The 23,368-nt window shown below is 44.6% G+C and overlaps 1 protein-coding gene across 1 annotated transcript in view; it reads right to left on the bottom strand.

Moving 5' to 3' along the window:
* HYDIN (HYDIN axonemal central pair apparatus protein) overlaps nucleotides 1–23,368 on the bottom strand; it is a 376,490-nt gene that overhangs the window by 60,314 nt on the left and 292,808 nt on the right. The window contains exons 52-63 of the mRNA XM_087870593.1: nucleotides 21,131–21,290; nucleotides 20,856–21,028; nucleotides 19,845–20,043; nucleotides 16,344–16,443; nucleotides 14,777–14,876; nucleotides 12,921–13,089; nucleotides 12,216–12,454; nucleotides 10,234–10,351; nucleotides 4,324–4,528; nucleotides 3,386–3,621; nucleotides 1,825–1,976; nucleotides 1,540–1,729 (exon numbers count right to left, since the gene is read on the bottom strand). Coding sequence (XP_087726719.1) covers nucleotides 1,540–1,729; nucleotides 1,825–1,976; nucleotides 3,386–3,621; nucleotides 4,324–4,528; nucleotides 10,234–10,351; nucleotides 12,216–12,454; nucleotides 12,921–13,089; nucleotides 14,777–14,876; nucleotides 16,344–16,443; nucleotides 19,845–20,043; nucleotides 20,856–21,028; nucleotides 21,131–21,290 — 2,041 coding nt within the window. The remainder of the gene's footprint in view (nucleotides 1–1,539; nucleotides 1,730–1,824; nucleotides 1,977–3,385; nucleotides 3,622–4,323; nucleotides 4,529–10,233; nucleotides 10,352–12,215; nucleotides 12,455–12,920; nucleotides 13,090–14,776; nucleotides 14,877–16,343; nucleotides 16,444–19,844; nucleotides 20,044–20,855; nucleotides 21,029–21,130; nucleotides 21,291–23,368) is intronic.

The raw sequence follows: 23,368 nt of genomic DNA, 5'->3' as shown, positions 1-23,368 counted from the left end.
TGAGAGTTCTAGAGCCAGTAAAAATTACATTAAAAATGAAGGAGAAGTGGAAATTTTCAAATACAAGCTGAGAGAATTCACCGCCAGCAGACCTGCGTTGAGGAAATAGTACAGGATAGTCTTCAGCGGGTAGGCAAAGGATCTCAGATGGGAAGATGGATAAATAGGAGTGAAGAGCAATAAAAATGATAAATACATGGGTAAATCGAAATGAGCTTTAACTGTATGAAAAACAAAATCCAACAACAAGGGCACCTGAGTGGCTCAGTCGGTGAAGGGTCTGCCTTCTGTTCAGGTCATGATCCCGGGGTCTTGGGATCGAGCCCCACATCAGGCTCCCTGGTCAGTAGGGAGTCTGCTTCTCCCTCTGCCTCTGCCCTTCCCTCCCTGCTCCTGCTCTGTCTCTCACTTTCTCTCTTTCTCTCTTTATTTATAAATAAATAAAAAAATCTATATAAAAAAACCCACCCCAACAAGATAGTAAGAACATCTTGTAGGGTTTAAAATATAGAAAGAATTCAAAGCCTCCCATGAGTTGTCCTTACTCTACCCTTCTATTTTTATCTCCCACTGCTCTTCTATCCCCTGTGCTCTCATAGAGCTGGGTGCTTACTCTTTCCTGTTTTGTACTGGACACATTTTTTTTGCTTCTGTGCCTTTGTCTGAATAGTTTTCTTTGTCCAGCTGGGATGCACTGACTGCCATGCCCCCTTCCTGAAACCCAGCTGTCCTGCAATGCCCAGCTTCCATGTCATTTTAGAGTGAACTTTTCCTTGATTCCCCTAGATGGGAGTAGATCATTTTAAAAAGTCCTACAGTTCTTTGTAGAACCCTTACACAATTTATCACTTTTTTTTTTTTGGTAAAATAAGGATGTGAACAGAAAAAAAAAAATAAAAACACAATTTAATTGCTGAACCAAGAGTCCCTTGAGATGTGGCATCTCTCACCCCTACTGAGGTTTCTTTTATTTCTTCCTTATTAAAAATGCAATGTTCATTACAGAAAAAAGGGAAGGACAAAGAAGATGCCAAGAATACCCACAGTCCTCCCCACTCAGCGCAGGGAATATCCCTGCACACTGATTCACAGAGTAACCATTGGTGAGCCGTGTAATCTGCTTTCTTTTTTTTCTTTTTTCTTTTTTTTATATTTTATTTATTTATTTGACAGAGAGAGAGAGACAGCCAGCGAGAGAGGGAACACAAGAGGGGGAAGTGGGAGAGGAAGAAGCAGGCTCATAGCGGAGGAGCCTGATGTGGGGCTCGATCCCATAACGCCGGGATCACGCCCTGAGCCGAAGACAGATGCTTAACCGCTGTGCCACCCAGGCGCCCCGTAATCTGCTTTCTTACACTCCTTAAGGGCAGACACTGTGGCTGACTCGGCTCTGCGTGTTCCGTGGCTTACACAGGTTAATGCATGAGGAACGTCAAAGAAGCCCCCATAGGTCAGGGATGGCAGAGACCTCAAGGTCAGAAGTCTTACTTCTGAGTCATTCTTCTCCCTTTCCATCCCGTACTTCACCTCCCGCGGTACCTGGGCAGGGATGGTGCCACTGTTCTTGAGGATGAGGGGCAGCTTCTCTGACTGGCCGAGCAGAAGCCTCTTAAAGAGGAGCAAGGGGTTTCCATATTGGTTGCAGAGAACCGGCCGCACTATGGTCACCCGAGGGAGGTTCCCTTCCCCGACGATATCAAACACGAGGCTTCGGTTCCTGGTCAGGTTGCTGCAGGGAACAGGAAGATGGAGGCCTGTCAGCCCGGCATGCCAGGAATGACATTCCATCCTCATCCTGCAGGGGGCATGCTGGGGAGCTGGTACCTGGGCAAGCCATCCAAGGTGGCCTCAAAGATGCACTGGTAGGTCTGCATGGTCTGCGGGGTGAAGGTCACCGTGACAAAGGCATGTGAGCGGCTGGCAACACACATCTTAGTAGGTTCCACTTCAAAAATGTCGGTGATTCGGGCAATAAGCTGGGGAGGGAGAGCAGGGATTAGCGTATGATAGCACTTTATCTGTCCCCATCTTGTGGCAGTGTTTTGGGAAGACTGTAGGGACCCCAGCAAGGCCTCAAAAGGATTTTTTCATTTTTAAGGGTGGCACATGGGATTCAAGACTGACTATCCCCTTTTATTTTTAAGTTGAGGGCATTAAGGTTTCTTTGCTCTTTTCAAGTGACAGTCTGCAAATTAGGGAGGAAGAAAATATACGTCTGCAAATCCCCTGGCAAAAACCTATCTTTGAGAAATCAGGCTTGTTATCTTTTCATGTTTTTAGTGCAGAACAGGAAGAAAGCCTTCATGTCCAGAAAAAGGTCAGAGAGAAATGACTGGATGTCACCAGGGCCCTAGAGAAGTCACAAAAGGGATGAGATAGTCTTTGAAACCCTACCCTTCTGTGGTGCCAGTCCCCTGGGAATACACACACACACACACACACACACACACACACACACACACACACTCTCTCTCTCTCTCTCTCTCTCTCTCTCTTTCTCTCTCTCCCCGAGGCTCTAGACTAGGCCACCCTCCAGTGATCTCCTTGCCACCATCAGCCATGTGAACATTGCCAGCTCTGGTGCCCAAAGACCCCTGGGCTAAAATTCCACCTTTGGGCAGAGGACGAAAGCAGCTGAGGTGAGATTAGGCAGTATTTGCAGTGCATCTGATTGGCTATTGACTGAGCCCTCTCTCTTGATATCCTGAATTTTCTGTTCCACTGTGAGGAAAAAAGACCTCACTATGGTCTGACTTGGAGAGAAAGGGAGCTCTGAATCTACAGGCCCTGAAATGGGCACTTATTATTTACCTGCACGTGGATGAAGCTTGGCTTTAAACATAGCCTGTATCCCGAGGCTTCATTTCCCTAACTGTAACATGAGGAGATTATACAGAGTCTGATAATACAAACTTTCTGGGAGGATGAACTGAGGCAATACATGTAAATAATTTAACACAGTGCCTAGCATGTAGCAGGGGTCAATAAATGCTCATCCTTTCTCCTTGCCCTTATAATCTGACATCCCCCAAACCCTCCTTACCAGACAAATGGGCAACATGAGGCAGCCTGCCTGAGATGGCACTCATCTTTGGCTTGCCCCACAGTGCTTCATTATATGCTTAGCTGAGTGTTTGATGGATGAGTGAGTTGCTCATTGGTGTGTACCACTTTAAAACCCAGAGGAGGCACCCACCGGGACAAATGTCCCAGTGGAGGAGGCACCCACTGGGAAAATGCCCAGTGACGTCATGGGACTTCCAGCAGGGCCTGAGTACCAGATAATCTCCACTCAGGTCTAGCAGCTCTAGAGCAGGGTTTCCAAGAGCTCCTTCCAAGGCTGCATGCCAACTACAGTGGGCTAGGGCCATTTAGGGCTGCTTACCTTGTTGGAGATGGGCTTAACTACGATGTTCACATCACAGGCAATCTTTCCCGCATTGCTGATCTTGAACCGAGCCTTGGCCTGATGGCCCACCAGGACGTTGCAGAAGATGAACTTGTTCTCATCCTCCACAAAGAGCCCCCCACTCTCTATGGTCTGTAGGATGTTGAGCAGAGTGGCGCTGCTACAAATCTGGTGCTCCTCAAATATCAGGGCATTGTTGTCAGTCACAAAGGCTGGGGAGAATGAGAGACGAGGCCTCATAGCCCAGTTCCTGCTCTCTGTAATTGCTAATGTGAAGATTTGGATTCTGACGGAGGACAGTCATAGAGGAGATGTAGGGGAATTCACATGAGGGGGTAGGAGCGATGGCACAGATTCTATCATCTCTTTCTTTTCTGTACTGTTCTTGCTGGTTGTCAGACCCCAGCCATATGTTCCTCCCAGTGGTAAGGAAAGGTTAGATCAGGGATCTGGGGTGGGCTTAGGAAGGATGGGGGCATTTGGCCCATGTTGGTGCGATGCTGTGGGGTGCCTATAGTAAAAGCAAGAGGAGTTCTCTCTGCACTTTACCTGAATCTTGCTTAAAGTTATAGCACGCACAGTCACTGACCATTGTTCTCTGTGCATATGGTGCCCATAGGGAATGGCCGGATTCAGTGTTCCTGGGTCCTGGCCATATCCCATTACACCACGATTCCCAGATAATACTATTTGTCTGAGAATCCTCTACCAAACTCAGGAAGACTAGGAGTTTAAAGCGGCACATCTTTCAGGTGTACATGCCTTGTAAGTCTTTAAGGAAAAATATGGCTGAAGACACTAGAGGAAGTTCTAATGACCCAAAGGAAGCACGTGGCCATATTTGCTAAACATTTGCACCATGGGAGGGGGAGGGTCTTTTAAGGGGGGTGCTGTCCAATCTGAGTGCCCAATACCTGGTAGACAAGCTTCGGCCAGTAAGCTGTAAGGAATGCCAGCGGGCTGGTCTCTTGGGTCTCGGTCAGATATATCGATTGCTATGAATTCCTCACACCTCCCCATGGGGTCAGCCACGCAGTCGACAGTGATGACCTGCATTCCTCCGGAAGGGATGGAGCCAAACCCAGGGTACACAGTGAAAATGCCGTGCGTGAAGCGAGCCTACAAGAAAGGTAGAGGGGCGGGCGGGGTGGAGGCAGAGGGGGTGACAGAGTTGAGAGATGGTGTTGAGAGGGACCCCTGGGGCCTCTCCCCACAGGCTCTCTCTGAATCCCAGCTTTCTCCCGGAGACAGGGAAGGCCTGGAGAGTCTTCAGGGATGGGCTCCCTCAATGCTTCTTTCTATGCACATTCCCTCTGACCAACTGCGACTGAGTGGGAGCTGAAGGAAACAGACATATTCCACATTGCGCAACTCTTACCCATACGGGAATCTGCTGGCAGAGGGGGCACAGACGGAGCTCTGGTTAACACTGTAGATTTCTGAGTCAGATACTCATGAGTTTGAATCCCACCCCTGCTGTATTTTAACTGTTTGACCTTGGACAAGTGACTTCTCTGAGTCTCAGTTTATCCATGAAATGGGGCTAAAGCCCCTACGTTGAATCACTGGAGGCTTCAAAGGAAAAAATGTGTGTGAAGTACTTCACATAGCATCAGGCACAGAATTAGTGCTCAAAAAATGGGATATTATCATGCACTCCTCTGGTTCCTGCTTCCTTCCTCTTCTTCTCCCCCCCCACACCCAGCTTCATTGACATATAATTGACATATGACATTGTATAAGTTTAAGGCTACAATGTGCTGATTTGATACTGGTATATACCACAAAATGATTACCACAATAAGGTTAGTTAATATCCATCAGCTCAAACAGTCACCATTTTTTTTTTGTGATGAGAACATTTACAATCTACTCTTTCAGCAACTTTCAAGTATATAATACAGTATTGTTCACTAGAGTCACCATGCAAACATTAGATACCCAGAACTTATTCATCTTATAACTGGAAATTTATAACCTTTGAGCAACATCTCCCTGTTCCCCCTCCCACTCCCAGATCCTTCTGATCACATTGGGCTGAGGATAATCCAGGATAATATCTCCCCATCTCAAAGTTCTTGATGTAATCATATCAACAATGTTGATCGCCTATCATCAGGGAGATGCAAATCAAAATCACAACAAGATACCAACTCACACCTGTTTGAATGGCTAATGTCAAAATTATTATTGTGCACTGTTGGTGGGAATATAAATTGGTGAGAAGGGGAGGGTTTGGATAAGAAAATGGTTGAATGTTGTCTCAAAGGAGCAAGGTCACAGTGAAGGCAAAGAACAGCTGGAAAGGGTGGACTCAAAAAGTGGGGAGAAAGGAATGGTGGTCAGAAAAAGGAATCTTAGAAATCAAGAGTTCAGAAGCACCTCAGTTTCCTTTGATGTGAGATCCAGGGTGTGACCTTGAGAGTGAATTGCCAAGGTGGGAGAGCAGACAAGGTCATTGGAACTGAAAGGTAGGGTCCTAGAAAGAGGCTGCCTTACTGAGAGCAAAGAAGATACAGTAGGTGAAGAAGGCAAAACAAACAAGCAAAAGTGAATAAAAAACCCCCAACCCCAAACATACGTATATTAGAAGGAATGAGAAACATGTAGAAAACTTTGTATGTTAATTAAATAGAAGGCTTCTGTTGAAGAGGAAAATACTTAAGAAGACATAAAAACCAACATGTAGAAAATTCAATCCAAATGCAATCAATAATTATTGATGTCCAGAGAGTGCAGAGCACCTACTTTCTCTTATTTTTGCCTTCAATGCATGTGTGGTGGTTGGAGCTGCAGCAGCCATCTTGGAACCATGAGGAAAATTCAAGAGACTCACAGAGTTCAAGGAGCTTCGAAGCTAACACAAGCAACTGCCTACCTTATTTAAACATATCCTAGGCAAACCATAAAAGACACTTAACTCTAGAAAACAAACTGAGGGTTGCTGGAGGGGAGGTGGGTTGGGGGGCGGATAACTGGGTGATGGACATTAAGGAGGGCATTTGATATCATGAGCACTGGGTGTTATATACAACTGATGAATCACTAAATTAATAAAACAAGAAAGAAAGAAAAAACCCCATATCCAATAGTTTAGAACACTAATGTTGGATTTTCTGTTACTTGTAGCTAAATATAATCCTAATACATAAGCAAGTCTTCCTCCTCTATGAAGCCTTCAATGACTTTTAACAGTTACCAGGAACAGCAGAACTTCATTCCTTCATCTTTCTGGAGCTTCTCCCTCCACACACACCTCAATTATAGTGTTTACCACGTTGTTGATCAATTGCTTATTCACCCTCTGCCTTTAATGAGTGTCTAAAATATTTCCTCTATATCCATTCAGAACCATATCAGACAGTGTTAAAATGTTTGCTTTAATTGATAAACATTATTTAGAAAACTCAAGAGGAGAGGGAAGTCTATTGAATTTACGCACATAATTGCCTGTCATGTTTTTACTTCCTTCTTGATGTTTCCTAATTCCCTTCTTTTTTTCTTTTTAAGATTTAAAAAAAGATTTATTTATTTATCTGAAGGGGTGAGGGGAAGGGGCAGAAAGAGAAGGAGAGGCAGAATCCAGAATCTCAAGCAGACTCCCCACTGAGTGCGGAGCCCAACATGGGGCTCCATCTCACAACCCTGGGATCATACCTGAAACAAAATCAAGAGTTGGATGCTTAACCGACTGAGCACCCAAGAATTTTTTTCAAGAAATCTCTACCCCCAATGTGGAGCTTGAACTCATGACCCTGAGATCAAGAGTCACACATGCTCTACCGACTGAGCCAGCCAGCTGCCCCCACAATTCCTTCTTTTATTATTTACTTTCTGTTCAGAGAACTTCCTTTAGCCAGTCTTTTAGGAAAGACTTGCTAGTAACAAATTAATTTTCCTTCATTTGAGAATGTTTTAATTTTCTATTTATTTCTGAGGCATAGTTTTGCTCTATGTAAGATTCAAGCTTCACAGTTATCTACTTCCTGTGCTTGCAAAATGTTGAGCCACTTTCTTCTGGCCCCTATGGTTTTTGAAAAGAAATCTGCTGTCATTCAAATAGTTTCTTTCCTATATGTAAGGTGTCTTTCTTCTTTCACTGGTTTTAAGATTTTCTGTCTTTAGTGTTTAGAAGTCTGACTATGATGTGTGTGCGTGTGGATTTATTTAGGTTTGTCCTATTTGGGATTTGCCCCAATTCTTGAATCTACAGGTTTACTAAATTTGGGAAGCTTTCAGTCATCATTACTTTAAGTACCTTTTCAGCCCAACCCTATTTCTTTTCTTTATAATCTCTACCTCCAATATGGGGCTCAAACTCATGACCCGGAGATCAAGAGTCACATGAGAACACTCTCTACCAACTGAGCCAGCCAGGTGCCCCAGCCCAATCTTATTTCTTATCTCTTTCTGGAACTCTGATGATAGGGATATTAGATTTTTTTCCACAGGTCCTTCAAGGTCTGTTCATTTTTTCTATTAATTAGACTCAAACAGATTTTTCAATAGAACTCAAAACAGAGTATATTTTCTCTCTTGTTTCGATTGGATAGAATAATGGCTTCCCAAAGATGTCCACATCCTAATCCCTGGAACCTGTGAATATGTTACCTTACATGGAAAAAAAAAACCTTTGTTGGTATGACTAGATTAAGAACCTTGAGATGGGGAGACTATCCTATATTATCCTGGGACCAGTATGATCACAAGAATCCTTATATATGGAAGAAGCAGACCTAAGAGAGTTAGAGGGGGATGTGACTATGGAAGAGGCTGGAGTTATGTGATGTGAGAAGAAATTGATCCATCGTGGCTGGTTTTGAGGATGGAGGAAGGAAACCATGAACCAAGAAAGACACATGTTCTTTAGAAGCTGGAAAAGGTAAGGAAATGGATTCTCTCTCAAAGTCTCCAGAAAAGAATACAGCTTTGCCAATACCTTGATGTTAGCCCAGTGAGACCTATGTCAAGCTTCTAACCTACAGAAGTGAAAGCTAAAAAATTTGTATTGCCCTAAGCCACTACGTTCAAGTAATTTGTTATGAGAACAATAAGAAAGAGAGATAGGAATTTCTATTGTTCTGTCTTCAAGTTCATGGATTCTTTCCTCTGTCCCCTCCATTCTCTTGTTGAACTCACCAAATGAGTTAACTTTTGGTTATCTTTTCACTTCTAAAATTTCCATTTGGTTCTTTATATCTTCTCTTGCTTTGCTGAGAACTATGTTTTCGTTTGTTCCAAGCATGTTTGGGATTGCTCTTTGAAGCATTTTTATGTTGGCTGCTTTATGAACTTTGTCAGATAATTCTAACAGTTATATCAATGCTGGCACCTATTGCCTGTCTATTTCCAGTCTGAGATCTTCCTGGTTTTTGGTATGATGCATGATTTTGATTTGAAACCTGGGAATTTTGTCTGTTATGAGACTCTGGATCTTATTTAAATCTTCTGTTTGAGTGGGCTTTCTCTGACACCACTCTGGCAACGGACATGGGAGCACCGCCTCATTACCACCAGGTGGGGTGGTGGTCCTGATTCCCCACTTGGACTTCTCACAACTGCTAGACAGGGGTGGCAGTTCCTGGTCCCCACTAGTCCTAGACAGATACCACCCTGGTCGGGAGGGGTAGAGTGCATTGTTGCTTCTTCTGCTGATGCCTTAGGGTAGGGAGGTCTATTGTGGAGGAGGGAGGGACATCTCATTACCATTGGGTTGGGGTGGAAGTCAAGGCTTCCCATGTGGTAGCTTCACCAACAATGATGGAGGTGGTAGGGGATAATGAAAGCCCTACCTCCCTACTGGGCATTCCTGAACACAACAGGAGGTTGGGGCACCTCAGGACAGCATGGATAGGGTATAAATCTAGACTCCCCAATGGTCTTTGCTAGCAGCGATTGGGAAGGGCTGCAGATTTTCTCGTTGTGTTTAACTATTATAGAATAGTTCTTATCTGAAAGTTTTTTTTTTTAAAGATTTTATTTATTTATTTGACAGAGATAGAGACAGCCAGCGAGAGAGGGAACACAAGCAGGGGGAGTGGGAGAGGAAGAAGCAGGCTCATAGCGGAGGAGCCTGATATGGGGCTTGATCCCACAACACTGGGATCACGCCCTGAGCCGAAGGCAGACGCTTAACCGCTGTGCCACCCAGGCGCCCCTTATCTGAAAGTTTTTTTTAACTTGCTAGGCTGCTCTTTTCCAGGTCCTTTGGCTAGTGGGAGCACGCTTTTGTTGGGACTTTTTTGGGTCTGTGTCTTGATATTTCTGTGTTGCTGGCCCCTTTAGCACCCAGTTTTAGATATATGAAGCAAAAAGAAAACTCAGAGAACTCACCAATATGATGTTGATTGGGTCCCAAGGACCCTAGCTGGTCTGATCTTTTTCTATCTTTTAGTCTTCTAATTTTGTTTTGCACACAATGTGCAGGGTTTTTAGTTGTCCTTAGTTGGGCAGAATAAAGAAAGGTATATCTACTTCATCTTACTAGAGCAGAAGTCTTAAAATCTGCTTTTATTTAACCCAGTCCAAATGGGCTTTGTTTCTTATAAACAGATGATTCTTGATTAAAATATATATGAAGAGGTGAAACTTAATTTTAAGGCAATGAGAACCAATGAAGGTTTTAAAACAAAAGAGGATATCCAAATTAAAAGTCAATGCCTTGCCTGAAAATGAAAGTGGTATTTCAACAGAATTAGTATTCCTGCCACAGTAGGTTCAAGTCCTGCTAGCCTAGGGAGGTATATGTTGCAAGAACTAGGCAGGAGGGAACTCGTAGGGAGGTGGCCTTACAGGGTTCCTTTGACAAGGAAAAGGCTGCTCACCTGGTTTGTGACGTTTACTTCTTTCTGTACAGCGTCAGAGAACTTGGTTCCTTTGGAAGTGCTAGCCTTGTAGAAGCTCTCGCTTTCCCGGGATCTTGCATGCCTAACATGGCTGACTCTGATTAAAGAAGCAAGAGCACACCCTCAGGTTGGGGGTGACATTAAATACCACCTGTCTGCTAATTGTATGGTCTCTTCTCCCAGGAATGGGGGAGATAGCCAGGGGGGCATCTGGGAAAGTCAGCTTATTTACCATTAGCCAACCCCATTTAACAATTGTAAGAAAACTATGTAGTCACTGGACTTATTAAATATGATTCGTAAGGACACTGAAAATTACTGCAAGAAAACAATACTATTTAAGTGTTTACTTCAGTTCTCTGGAAAGCAGTGTATGAAAATTATTTACAGAAAATCACTTGTAGAAAAATCTTTAACCCGATCTTACTTTTAAAAATGAAATGTTAAATAAACTTAAGTTCTGTCCCTTTTCTTCACATTTATAGTCATGGCGTTTTTAAACCGAGTTTAAACAGTAGTTCAAACATAGGTTCTGGTAGCTGTTTACTTCACTTGAAGCTAGTTTACCCAATAATTAGTTTGTCTAGAGACCAGTTAACCCACAATGTCAAATGCATTTGAGGTGCAATCTTAAACTTTGAGAGTTTTTTACAGTTGAGCATTCATTTGCTTAATGACCAGAACAACTAAAGTTCAACCCCCTTTGGGTATTTTGCATGAATTTGTACACACTAAGATGAAAAACAAATTAAAATTAAAAACAATATAAGCAAATACAAATACATCATAATATCTATAAACAGTATTACATTATTATAAAATAAATGCTTAAAAATTAAGTTGAAATTAAATTTGGAAAGAAGAGACTATCTTTGTGTGTGTGTGTGTGAAGCAAATATTAGTATTACTAAGCAAGAATCATTCACCAACCTTTATTATAAAAGCCACTGGGAATAAAGGGTAGGGTTTTTTTTTTTTTCTCTTTCGAAAGAGACTTTGGTTAGCTTAACCCAAATTTTCTTAATAGGTTCAAACTTAGCCACAATGCAAGAGGATATCTACAAAAATGCAAAACAATTACAAACAAGTTATGTCTGATTTAAAACAATTAACTGGAAAGTCATTTTAAATTAATTAAATAATTAATTAGGGAGTCAGTCAGGACAAAGAGCCTTGGGAATTCGTAAAACCATCCTTATTTTGTTAAAAAAGAATATGACCCTCAAAAGCCAAAAGCACTCAAAAAGGTAAATTGTTTTAGTGAATTGATTAAGAGTTGCCTTGTGAAGAATACAGAGTTTTGCCGTTGGGACAACTAAGCAAGCTGTTGTGACACATTGTCTTCATGCAGAGAAGGTCAAAGCAGGCCCACTACGGAAGGCGGCAGCCCGCTTCTCTCATCTACATTTGTGGGGTACCTTCTGCCACCCCCCACATGAAGCACAGCTCTGATTTCTTTTGACTTTGCTTGTGGTTATACTAGTCCCCCAACATCCTACAGGACAATAAATAGGACAGTGACTTACTGTGAGTCCTGTAACATGCTGGAAGCACCAGGACAAGAGACACAACCCCACACGGAAGACTACATTTGTTCATTTAAATCTAACCCACGTCTGACAGCAGTAAGAAAGCATATGATATCCGAGGGCAGAGATGTGGGTTCAGAACTGAAATCTACTGGTGACTTCTTGCCTAATCTTAGACGAGCCATTTCTACACCTTAGTGACCTCACCCCGTAAAAGTGATTGGGTGCATTTAGATAAAATATATGAAAGTTCTTTGTAAAATACAATGCACTAATTAACCAGGGAATGGCATGAGTTAAGTAAAGACTTGTTATACGCAACTAATGAATCATCGAACTTTACATCAAAACCAGGGATGTACTGTATGGTGACTAACATAATAAAATAAAAAAAAATTATTATATTAAAAAAAAAGTAAAGACTTGGCTTACGCTTTCTTTTGATGAATGGGGCTCTCCCCCGTCAGCCTATAGAGGGCGAACTTGAAGTCAGTAACACCTTGATTTTCTATGGTGAAGGTGGTGCTTTTCCGAGTGCCACAGATCAAAGCCCCAAAGTTGATGACAGAGGAGGGGCTGATGTTGTATTTGGAGTACACTGCATTCACGGAAAACTTAATTGGGATGCTGGCAATGATTTCACCTCCTTCTGTGATATTGGGCTCAATAATCTAGAAAGGGAGGAAGGATTGGGAAGATGTCAGCCCCTATGCTCCAGAATTTCCAGGACTGTCTATTTCATTCTTTGTTTTCATCACTGACATGAAGTCAATTTCATTCTTCCTTTCATTTTCTTTATATTATTGCATCAACACTATTAGCAAATACTGACACCAAACTTACTATGTACCAGCCATGGATCAATGTGGACTGACTTGACCTCCTCTTTCACTTCCCCACTCTTCTCTAGCATTTGATGACTGAACTCAGCTCCTCTGGTGCTCCCCAAAGATCAGGGGCTCTATTGCTTGTCTGGCACTCTCGATTCCTGATGACTCTGCACAACCCCCACCTGACCTACTCCTGCGTGCTAGCTGGGGACCAACCCTGGAGCATGGGCTAGACCATGTAGTCTTCTTTTCGACATGAGTCCCACAGTCCTGCCACTGAGTGAATCCTCCCTTCGAGCTGTTTTACCTGACAGCGCAGAACTGGCTGGTGCTCAATCTTCACTTCCTTTTTTGCACGAAATAACACCTGGACATTTGTGGGCTTTTCCGTTGAGGTTAATGAGCCCTTCTTGGGTTGGACTGAGATCATAGAATTTACATTGGTTGACAAAATCCCTAAGGAGTCCACAGAAAAGCTGAAAGATAGGAATGAAAGGTCAGTGGAAGTCATTATGGGGAACCCAAGATACCAGAGGGGAAACTCCAGACTATTGAGTGTCTGCCATGTCTCTGGTCCTGCTTAAGCACTGTGTCTAGAAGTGCCCACTGTGCTTTGTACTCTGTAAGCACCCCTCTGCAGCCAGGATTGACTAGGCCAGGAAGTGATGCTAGAGGCAAAGACAGCCATCTCTAGCCTGAGGTCAAGGGGTGCCTTTGCAGGAGATCTCTGTCCAACAGGGACACATGATGCTGGATAAGGACCAACTAAATGAATTCATCTTTCTGTCTCTCTGTTTCCCTTCCTCCCCTCTCTGAGACTGAATACAGCACACACACACAGGGAGCAGTGATGCAGAAGCCAGGGGTTCTAAAGAAGGAGAGAAAGTGGGGGGGCAGAAGCCATTTAACAGAGGTACTTGGAAAGGGAGGCCATGGCCCAATGGGATTGAGATGGAATCCACAGAGAGCCGCGGACTCATGAGAATGGCAGAGGGATTGGAGCAAGAGCAAGGAACTGAAGCAGGGGTGGGACACCTGGAGCTGCTGTGGGGACCTAGATGTCATCGCCACACTCCAGGAGACCTGGCCACTCCATTGCTGCATGGTGGGTGCCTGAGCTTCCTCACCTCTCTGCAAGTCCCTTCAATGAATTTTGATCACCTGCTCCATGCTGAGGGTGACTGGTCCCCATAACCTAGAAGAGCAGAACTAATGCTCCGTGATAACCTACCACAAAACTCATAAGCCGGCAAGATTCCACTCAGCGCTAATTCTAAGGTGACAGTGGCTTTCTCCTAAGTTTGTTAAGCTTCTATTTATATTTATATTTTTCAATTTATGGGTCTAGTAATGGTAGCCCTGAGCTAGGACCTCTCTCATTTCAGCCTTCTTTTAGCAGAAACGAAGCTATCACGAATGCATGGAATTTCTTCTAAGTCTGTAAGGGGGGAAGTCCTTTTATCAACTGCAAATTCTACGGAAGGATCATCTTTCACAGAATAGATTGGCCATAGGTGCTGGTCCTGCCCCCAAGGGTTGTGTGGCCCTGCCTGAGTGACCGCCTCCCTCCCCCAACCCAGCGCCACCCTTTCCTGTCTGAGAAATCTCTTATTTAGTGCTTCATCTTTCATCACAAGAGGTGAGCATAAGCTGGAGTTCCATTCCACGAGGCCACCATTTGGGTTTTGTAACACAGGGGTTCTTAACATTAAAAAAAGAAGATTGGAAAAAGCCTGTTTTTTCACAAGAAATCTTACACGGAATGCCAACTTATGAAACAGATAGAAGCCAAAAGGAGGTCAGGAGAGTTGAAGGCCAGGTCCCTGTCTCCAGTTTCTCCCTCCACCCCCAGGACCTCCCCTCACCTAGTACGTCTTCCTCCCAACATTTCCTTCCGAGTGTCTCTCCCACCCCCAGACCCCTGTGGCTCTGGGTACTTTGAGAGGGACTTTAAGGGTCCCTGTAAGGCCAGAGTTGAGAGTAGTGTGAAAATCTCTGCTCTTAGCAGTTGGAATTCCATTCATTTGAAGCCCGAGAGAGGCTACAAGCAGAGATGGTTCTTACGGTTTCCTCAATGAAGTTTCTGTTTTTTATCTCCCAGGTAACACTATTCTCCCCATGCGTGGAGGTGGACGACCATACGCCTGATGGTTTTCAGGTTACCTGAACATGATCTCGTATTTGCCACGGTTCTTCAGTTGCAAGGGCTGCTTTGCCTCTTCCATGACCTTCACGATCCCAAAATCGAGGCCTCCCTCAGCTCCTGCAGAGGCCAGGGTGGGTGGGGGAGTGGACGGTGTGGGAGTGAGAAGCAGGGGAACTTCCTACTGAAGTTCATGTGGAAAATCTATGATGACAAGTTCAGAGAAATTGTTTTCTGAAAACACCGTGGCTGACAAAACCTCCTGTAACTGAGTCTCGGCAAACAACAACAGACTCTGCTCCTGTACCAGCTCAACTTGGGAAGCTCCCTCTGGCTTCCAGCTTAGGACCACCGTCCTTCCTTTCACGCCTTCCGTTAGCTCAAACTTCCATAAAATTTTTTTGTATCAAGTGTATAATAAAAGTAGTTAGAATATTACATATAAATTTGTATTGTTTTACTTAGCACTGTGTCATAAGCATTTCCCCACATAATTAAAAACTCCTTATAAATGTGATCTTAATGTTTATATAATACACCATGATATGCTGTTCCATAATTTACAATATTATTTCTATGGTAATACAGATATTACCAATATTCTTGACAGATTTTTAGGTTCTTTCCAATCCTCCATTATTACAAATAATGCTGCAATAAATATCCTTGTACATAGATTCATGACATCTAGGCAAATATGCAGCTCTCATGTTTTGTGAATCTTGCTGAAGAGGAGAGCAATTAGAAGAAGAAAGAATAATGGAGAACTGCATGCTAAAATGGAGGGATCTAACCTGGGTGTGAGGGCAGTGTGGTGGGCAGAATAATGCCTTCTGTCCCCAGAAGGTGTTCCCGTCCTAATCCCTGGAACCTGTGAATATGCTAGGTCACATGGTAAAGGTTGTTAATCAGCTGACTCTATCTATCTATTTATCACCTGACTTTAAAAAAGAAAGATTATCCTGGATTCTCTGGGTGGGCCCAATGTAATCACAACAAAAGCAGAAGAGCAAGACAGAAGCAGGAGAACCAGAGAGATGGTGGAGTGAGAAGAACCTGACCCAGTGTTGCTGGCTTTGAAGATGGAGGAAAAAGGACTATGGGCCAAGGATGCAGGTAGCTTCTAGAAGCTGGAAAAGGCAAGGAAATGGATTCTCCCCCAGAGCTTCCAGAAAGGAATGTGGCTCTGCTGACACTCTGATGTTAGCCCAGTTAGATCAGTTTTGGACTTCTGACCTCCAGAACTGTAAGATAATGAATCTGTATTGTTTTGAGCCACACAGTCTGTGGTAATTTGTAACAGCAGTGATAGAAGACTAATGCAGGTAGGAAGATAGGTACCTACTCCTGGATAGCTGTTCAGAAAAGAGTTCTGCCAACTTTATAATCATGGCCACCCCTTGTCATCTCCAGTTGGAGAAACCTAAGATTTGTAGTCATGTTGGTGACATGACTCTGGGACTTGCATTACTATTTGCTGAAATTCCATGCCCTCCCCAACAACCGCTACTCTTCCTCTACGTAAAAAATACATTGCATTAAAAGATGTCACTTCTAAACACCCCTTCCTTGAAGGGGTCAACAGACCTTTGGGGAAGGTGATGTCCAAGGCGACGTCATAAGACTCTGCAAAGATCAAGATGTTTTCAATCTGGACGACACCAACAAGATTGTCTGCATCTAAAACCTGTTAGGGTAAAAGGGATTCTTCAGTAAAAGCAAGATCCACAGGGGGCTTGGAGCTTGAACTGCGTACCATGCACTGGGAACGATGAAGGAGATATGGTAGAGAATATTTTAAAAATGTATTTAGCTTTTGTCTTCACTGAGCACTTGGTATGATTAGTGTTCTCATAACATCCTTTGGGAAATGCCAGTGTAGACAATCGATATAAGAATGGGGAAAAGCGACTGCATTTTTCATCCTGTCCACTTATGAGGTTTAAGTTATTTGCGTGATTTTCACTGCCTTATTGAAGTTGGGTCTGTGAGTATACATTGCAGAAAAGTGTTGTTTGGAACTTTTCAATAAAATAAACCTGAAGAGCATTTTTCTGACAGTTGAAATGGAAAAGTTGCACTTTGTAAATCATCCTTGCTTTACTAATTTTATAAATCTGAGTTCTGTTCTTTGCTTCTGGTTCAACCTGTAGAAAAAGTGCTAGATTTTCATAGAAAATAAGTGTTTAATGTTTCTCCTCAGGAAATTCCAAGTGTTTTATTTAAGTGAACACCTTTACTATTCAAGTTGGAAATGTGTAAAAAAAAGCAAGCCTGCCCCTCCCAGTTGCCCACTGTGCCCTCCCTCCCTTACGGTCCTCAGGAGCACCTGAACTTGTGTCAGGTGTCAGCTGGACCCAACTCTTAACTCTTGAGACAAACAAGGGGTGATAAAGTGTCCATTCATCAAGGGGAAGAGCTGTTGGGGGGAGGGGTAGCTCTCCTGGACGGCCCTGCCTCTCTGTTGAAGCCTCAAGTTGAGAAATGAAGTCACCAGCTCCCCATGACCTGTGGTTTGGTGCCAAGCGGGAAATTTGTAGCCGTCACCAAACTCAAGTTTCAATTCAGAGCTTCCAACTTTTCTTTCATCAGGAATTTTGCCAATGTTTCACAGAGCAAATTGGACCGACTTCAGTTTTACCTTCTTTTGCTGCTCAGCCTCTGACAGAGACGACAAAGAGGACTGGCAGCAGGAGGAAAAACAGGACAAAGAATTTGGATTATCAGCCCCAGGATTTACACAGTATCTTTCTCCTGATAGACGCCTTGCACCCAGAACATTCTATTTCCTTTGCTTTCTTATTGGAGTGGGGGGTGGAGATTAAATTTTGTAATTGGGGGAAATAGGATGAACAATTCAAAAGGTACACAAATAAAATAAAATGAGTTCACCACAGCATTTTCCAAAGGGACCAGAAAGCAAGGCATTTCCTCACGTGGAGGTTGAAAGAATATAATCTGGGGAAGAGAAGCCTTAGACCACTTTGAGGCGCCTGAGGGGAAACCCACTGTGTCTGCTTTGACTGGAACACACAGGGATGCCATATCATCCCTAAAATAAAGAAATATTTCCATACCAGTTGGTAAACAGCTGTCACATGACCTCTCCAAGTAACCCCTCTTGCCTGCCTTCCCCACCACTCCCACCATGGGAACCCCTGGAGGCCCCGGGATCCAGCAACAGAAGGAGGAAGCTGACACAGCTGGGACCCTACACCAGCCACGTGGCCTGGGTTCCTTGTGCAGAGGTCTGTGTCTGTGTAGAGAATGGTGTTTAAAACGTTGACTATCACCCTCTGATATTCAAAAAAATCGTTGATTAAATGAATCTATCAGTATCTGTGTTCAGCTACATTAAGGACTGTCATACATAGGTGATAAGAGACACTGGATCCATTGAATGGACCCAAAAGTAGACACAGGATTAATTCATGTGAGTTACAGTTGGAAATCTGAACCCAACCCAAGGAAGAATTAATAGTCAGACCTGTTCAAAGGAAGATCAGGCTGCTTTGAGTGTGGGTAAGTTTTCTATCCCTATAAGTATTCAAAGAGAAGCTTGGGTAATCCTTTGATTGTTGCAGAACTGATGCAAGCATCAAAAGTCAATGACATTCATTCATTCACTGTTCATTTTACAGATTCATTTTACATTTACAGGTGGCCATGTCTTAACCCCTGAAACCCGTGAATGTGACTTTATTTGGAAAAAGTCTTTGCAGATGTAATTAAGTTAAAGATCTCGAGAGGAGATCATCCTGGATTATCTGGGTGGGCCCTAAACCCAGTGACAAATGTCCTTGCAAGAGACAGAAGAGGAAAAGACGCAGGCGAAGAAGGCCAAGTGAAGACAGAGGCAGAGACTGGAGTGATGCAGCCACAAGCCCAGGAACTGGAGCCACCAGAAGCTAGAAGAAGAAAGGAAGTCTTCTTCCCTAGAGGCTTCAGAGAGAGTGTGACCCTGCAGACACGTTAATTTCAGACTTGTCTTCCAGAATTGTAGGAGGATAAATGTGTGTTGTTTTAAGCCACTTAGTTTGTGGACATTTGTTACATCAGCTCTCGGAAATGAATACAGATGATGAGCAAGTCAGGCAAGACCTTGTCCTGATGGAGTTCACTTGAGAAAGTAAAGAAAGAAACAGGCTATGTGCCAGGGGGAGGCGCTCTGAAGGATAGAGAAGGCAGGGTGAGTGATTGCACGTAATGGGATTTCTTCTCTGCAGTGATCAGGGGAACCCAGTTGGAGCAGTGCTGTTTAGTGGACCCCACAGAGCCTAGGGGCAACATTCTTGGCAGGGTTGCTGCAAGGTCAAGGGCCTGGGGCAGGAAGAAGCCAAGAGACCATGTGACAGGGCTGATGCCTGAGAGCTAGGGTAGATACTGAGGCAAGAAGGGCCTGAGAAGCTGTGGGGACCCTGGGCTCGATCCTCACCACAGCTGGAGCCAGCGGATTGCTGCAGGGAGGAGAGGGGCCTGACCTGACTGACCCGGAGCCGGAACTGGGCCTCCACTGAAGTCCAGGCGAGAGAAGCCCCAGGCAGCCTGGGAGATGGAGGCGGCAGCAGTGTGGGCAGAGGAGCGGGTGGGCGGGAGATATGCTGGGAGACAGTCGGAGGAGTGGGGGCCGGAGGGCAGGCTGTCAGGGGAAGGAGGGAATCTGAGATGGTTCCTAGGTGTCTGCTGGGAGCACCTGGGCAAAAGGTGATGTTACCCAGTTAGTCATCTGAGCCGTGACTGGGTTTGGGAGCATGGAACCAGGAGTCTCAGGCTTACTTCGGGATAGTGACATCATTCACTCCCTCCCTCCCTCCCTCTGCACCGAGTGAGCGCTGTGTTTACAGCACCGGGCAATCAGCCACGAACAAGACTGCCTTTACGGAGCTCACAATTGGGCGCAGAGCAAGATACTCTGGGCCAGTGGTTGTCAAACAGGGATCAGTTAGGAGTGTGTAACACGGAGACGTAGCTCTGCGTGTGTGTGTGTGTGTGTGTGTGTGAGAGAGAGAGAGAGAGAGAGAGAGAGAGAGAGAGAACCCAACATATAAACATTTTGATGGCCAAGTCTGGAGATGTGTGAAGCCTCACCTCCAACCGGATCACCTTCTTGATGTTGACAGGTTTGGAGGGCTGGAAGTGCAATTGCAGGCTGTACTCAGCCTTGGGGGGGATGGTCCCCTGCATGGTGGACACGGTGAAGTCTTCGCCCAGGTGCTCCAGGCTGGTGATCCGCCAGGCCACGGGCAGGGGTGTGACGTTGCGGAGAAGAACTACCTTGGATTCTTTTCTGTGGAGACCAAAAGAAATTTTGTCAGTTTCAAATGATTCTGATTTATTATGGCAGGTCCAAAAAAGCACTTCTGGTTATTTTAATCATTGCTTAGCTCACTAACCAGAGTTCTTCAGGGAACAGGGCCTGGGGGTAATGATCAAGGAATGCAGGATACATACCATAATATTCTCTCCCAGTAGCCCCAGAGATAAACATTCTCTATTTAGAATAATATAATACCAGTGAATGAAACGGTTAAGTTCCAGTTTTGGTCTAGCATTCTCTGCGCTTTAATTTCTTTTTTTTTTTTTTAAAGATTTTATTTATTTATTTAACAGAGATAGAGACAGCCAGCGAGAGATGGAACACAGCAGGGGGAGTGGGAGAGGAAGAAGCAGGCTCATAGTGGAGGAGCCTGATGTGGGGCTCGATCCCGTAACGCCGGGATCACGCCCTGAGCCGAAGGCAGACGCTTAACCATTGTGCCACCCAGGGGCCCCTGTGCTTTAATTCCTAAACCAAAGATTCTTTACCTTTGAAGGTAACGGACTACTTAGAGAATTTGGAAAAAGGGAGTCCTTCTGAGCAAAATGCAAATATGCACATACTTTGGCAGCTGATTTTGGGGGTTATGTCCTGGACCCCGCATGTGAACTTCATAGGGTTACTAACCATCTTAGTTTGCACAGGGCCAGAAGTTTCCCCGGATGCAGGACTTTCAGTGCTAAAATGAGGAGAGGCCTGAGAAAATCGGGATGAGCTGGCCACCCTAGAACTAAATGTTCTTTAAATCCCATCGCAGTCCAGGTATCATCCAGAACTCTGACCTGTGCAACAAGAGCCGGTCAAAATGCAATTGTCTGGAGTCCAGCTCTAGTTCTGGGCGGACCCCTTGGCAGGTTAACTTGAAGACAGCTGGCTCTGGGTTCTCCTTGATGCAGCAGACAATGCAGTCATCAAAGACACCAACCGCAGTAGGGTAGGCCCATATGTTCAGCATCTAAAGGAAGCATCGAAACAGTACATTTATGCCAAGAATGCCAAGACCTCAAATTTCCCAAGAAAGACTTGCCTTGGTAGACTTGTTTCCATGCGACTGTACCTGCTTCTCATTGGGTTTCAGAATCATGTTGGTGGGCTCCAGGAAATAGGTGGTTGCTCTGACATCATTCTGAAAACAGAAGAACGCCTCCACGACCATGGGGGAATTATTCACGATGGTCAGTGTCTCCGTGTTGCCCGGGAACAAGGAGGACTTGTACCTGGAAGTGAACAAAGATTAGGGATGTGGATGTAAGGATTGACTGGAAGTTCAGGTGGCAAAGGAGACCGTGGGGTGTGTGGCAATGCTGGAGGGCAGTGTGGGACACTGAGGCAGTGGCATGGCAGCTAAGAACACAAGCTTTGCAGTTGTGAAGACGTGCAGCTGGACTTTATATCCGCTCCCCATAAGCCTTGGTCTCCTTATTACTATGATGGGATGCTAATACTCCTTAGGATTTCTACGAGTATTAAATGCAGTGGTGCACCCAGTGCTCTTCAGGACAGCTACAGATACCGAATGCCCAAAATGCTACCTATTATTGCAAAGAATTGTGTTTTTTTTTTAAGTTTGTTTATTTATTTATTTAAGTAATCTCTATAGCCAACGTGGGGCTTGAACTCACGACCCTGAGATCAAGAGTCGCATGCTCTACCGACTGAGCCAGCCAGGTGCCCCATTATTACAAAGAATTCTTTTTTTTTTTTTTTAAAGATTTTATTTATTTATTTAACAGAGATAGAGACAGCCAGCGAGAGAGGGAACACAAGCAGGGGGAGTGGGAGAGGAAGAAGCAGGCTCATAGCAGAGGAGCCTGATGTGGGGCTCGATCCCAGAACGCCGGGATCACGCCCTGAGCCGAAGGCAGACGCCCAACCGCTGCACCACCCAGGCGCCCCTCATTATTACAAAGAATTCTAACTGGGAAACATGAGGCTCTATCCTTCCCAGGGCTTATATTCCCAGGAGATAGAATCCTTTGAGAGTAACGTTATTTCACATCTGCCTTAGAGGTGATCATTCCTAGACCTGTTTAAGACGTTATTGTTCTGACACGGATTCATTTGGCGTGGTTCACTGTTATAAGGCTGTTTCCGTTCCTTCGTGACTTGGGGAAAGAGCCACAGAGTTGAGCACTGTGGGCACTAGAAGCTGCTCAGTTAATGGTAATGGACATGAAAGGAACCACAGAAGGTACAAGGAATGCCAATGAAGACACACATCATCAGAGATCAGAGCAAAGGCACCACAGCACCCACTGGTGCCCAGGAACAGTCTGAAAAGCTTTTTTGGATAGGCAGTGATGGAGGAAGGAAGGAGAGTAAATGGCAGAGATCAAATCAGGGTCAGAAAGACAGAGTGCTCTCTGTGTCACTACTAAAGGGGTGGTGGCCTCCATATCAAACTGGTCATCACCACCAGCCAGTACTGTTCTAAGTCTCACGTGCTAAGAACTCATTGTCCAGTTCAGTTTCACAAATCTGTGGGTGGGTGCTATTGTTTTCCCATTTTGCAGATGAGAACACTGAGGCTCAGCAAGTTTTGAGAAAATAAAGAAATAATACCCGGTTGTACTGGGCCTTGTTTTTGGGCCACTGTAATTTCTAGGAGAGAGATGTCTAGCCCCAAGTTCTGGTAGGTTGCAGTGCTGTCAGGACACACGTCTCTCTAAATGGCCATGATCTCCCTGACTCCTGACCCTGGGCTGCTGTGTCCTTCAGTTCCATCAACCTGACCCCCCTCCTTCTCTCTCCGAAGCCCTTCTACTGGGCCCCTTCTAGTGGAAGATCCACTCCAGCATCAGCCAACAATCTTCTTCTTGGCTTTCTAGTCCAGCCTCTCAGGAAATAAACTCCAGTTATTAACGGACTGGAGAACAAAGAAGTTTCGTTAGTTCTACCAAGTCAGCGTGAACACAAACACTCTACTTATCGTAATGAACGCTAGACTGAATTAAGACGTGCTTAGAGCTGGGTCCAGTTTTGGACTCACCTCACTGCCTACACAGTGAGAAGTCTGTATATAACTGAAAAAACCGGTATCACTAAAAATGTGTGACTGTCAACCTTACCCAGGGCCCCTAATTCCGCCCGACAACCTTCATCTGTTTCTCTAATATTCTCTCTCTCCAACTTTCCACAAAAACTGTTTCATCTGCTCTCTATTTTCTCAACATTTTTATCTTCCCTCCCCTTCCCTCCCTGTTAGGGACGACCTCAAAACATGCCTCATGAGGACCTTCTCACGGGTCCAATCTCATCTGCACCTGAAGCCATCCGCCTTCCTTCCTCCTAGTGG

This window comes from Ursus americanus, chromosome 21 (assembly GCF_024610735.1).
Source record: "Ursus americanus isolate L20-20 chromosome 21, mUrsAme1.1.p, whole genome shotgun sequence".
NCBI classification, from domain to species: Eukaryota; Metazoa; Chordata; class Mammalia; order Carnivora; family Ursidae; genus Ursus; species Ursus americanus.
Note: the sequence above shows the minus strand (reverse complement) of the source record. Positions and strands in the feature narration are given on the sequence as shown.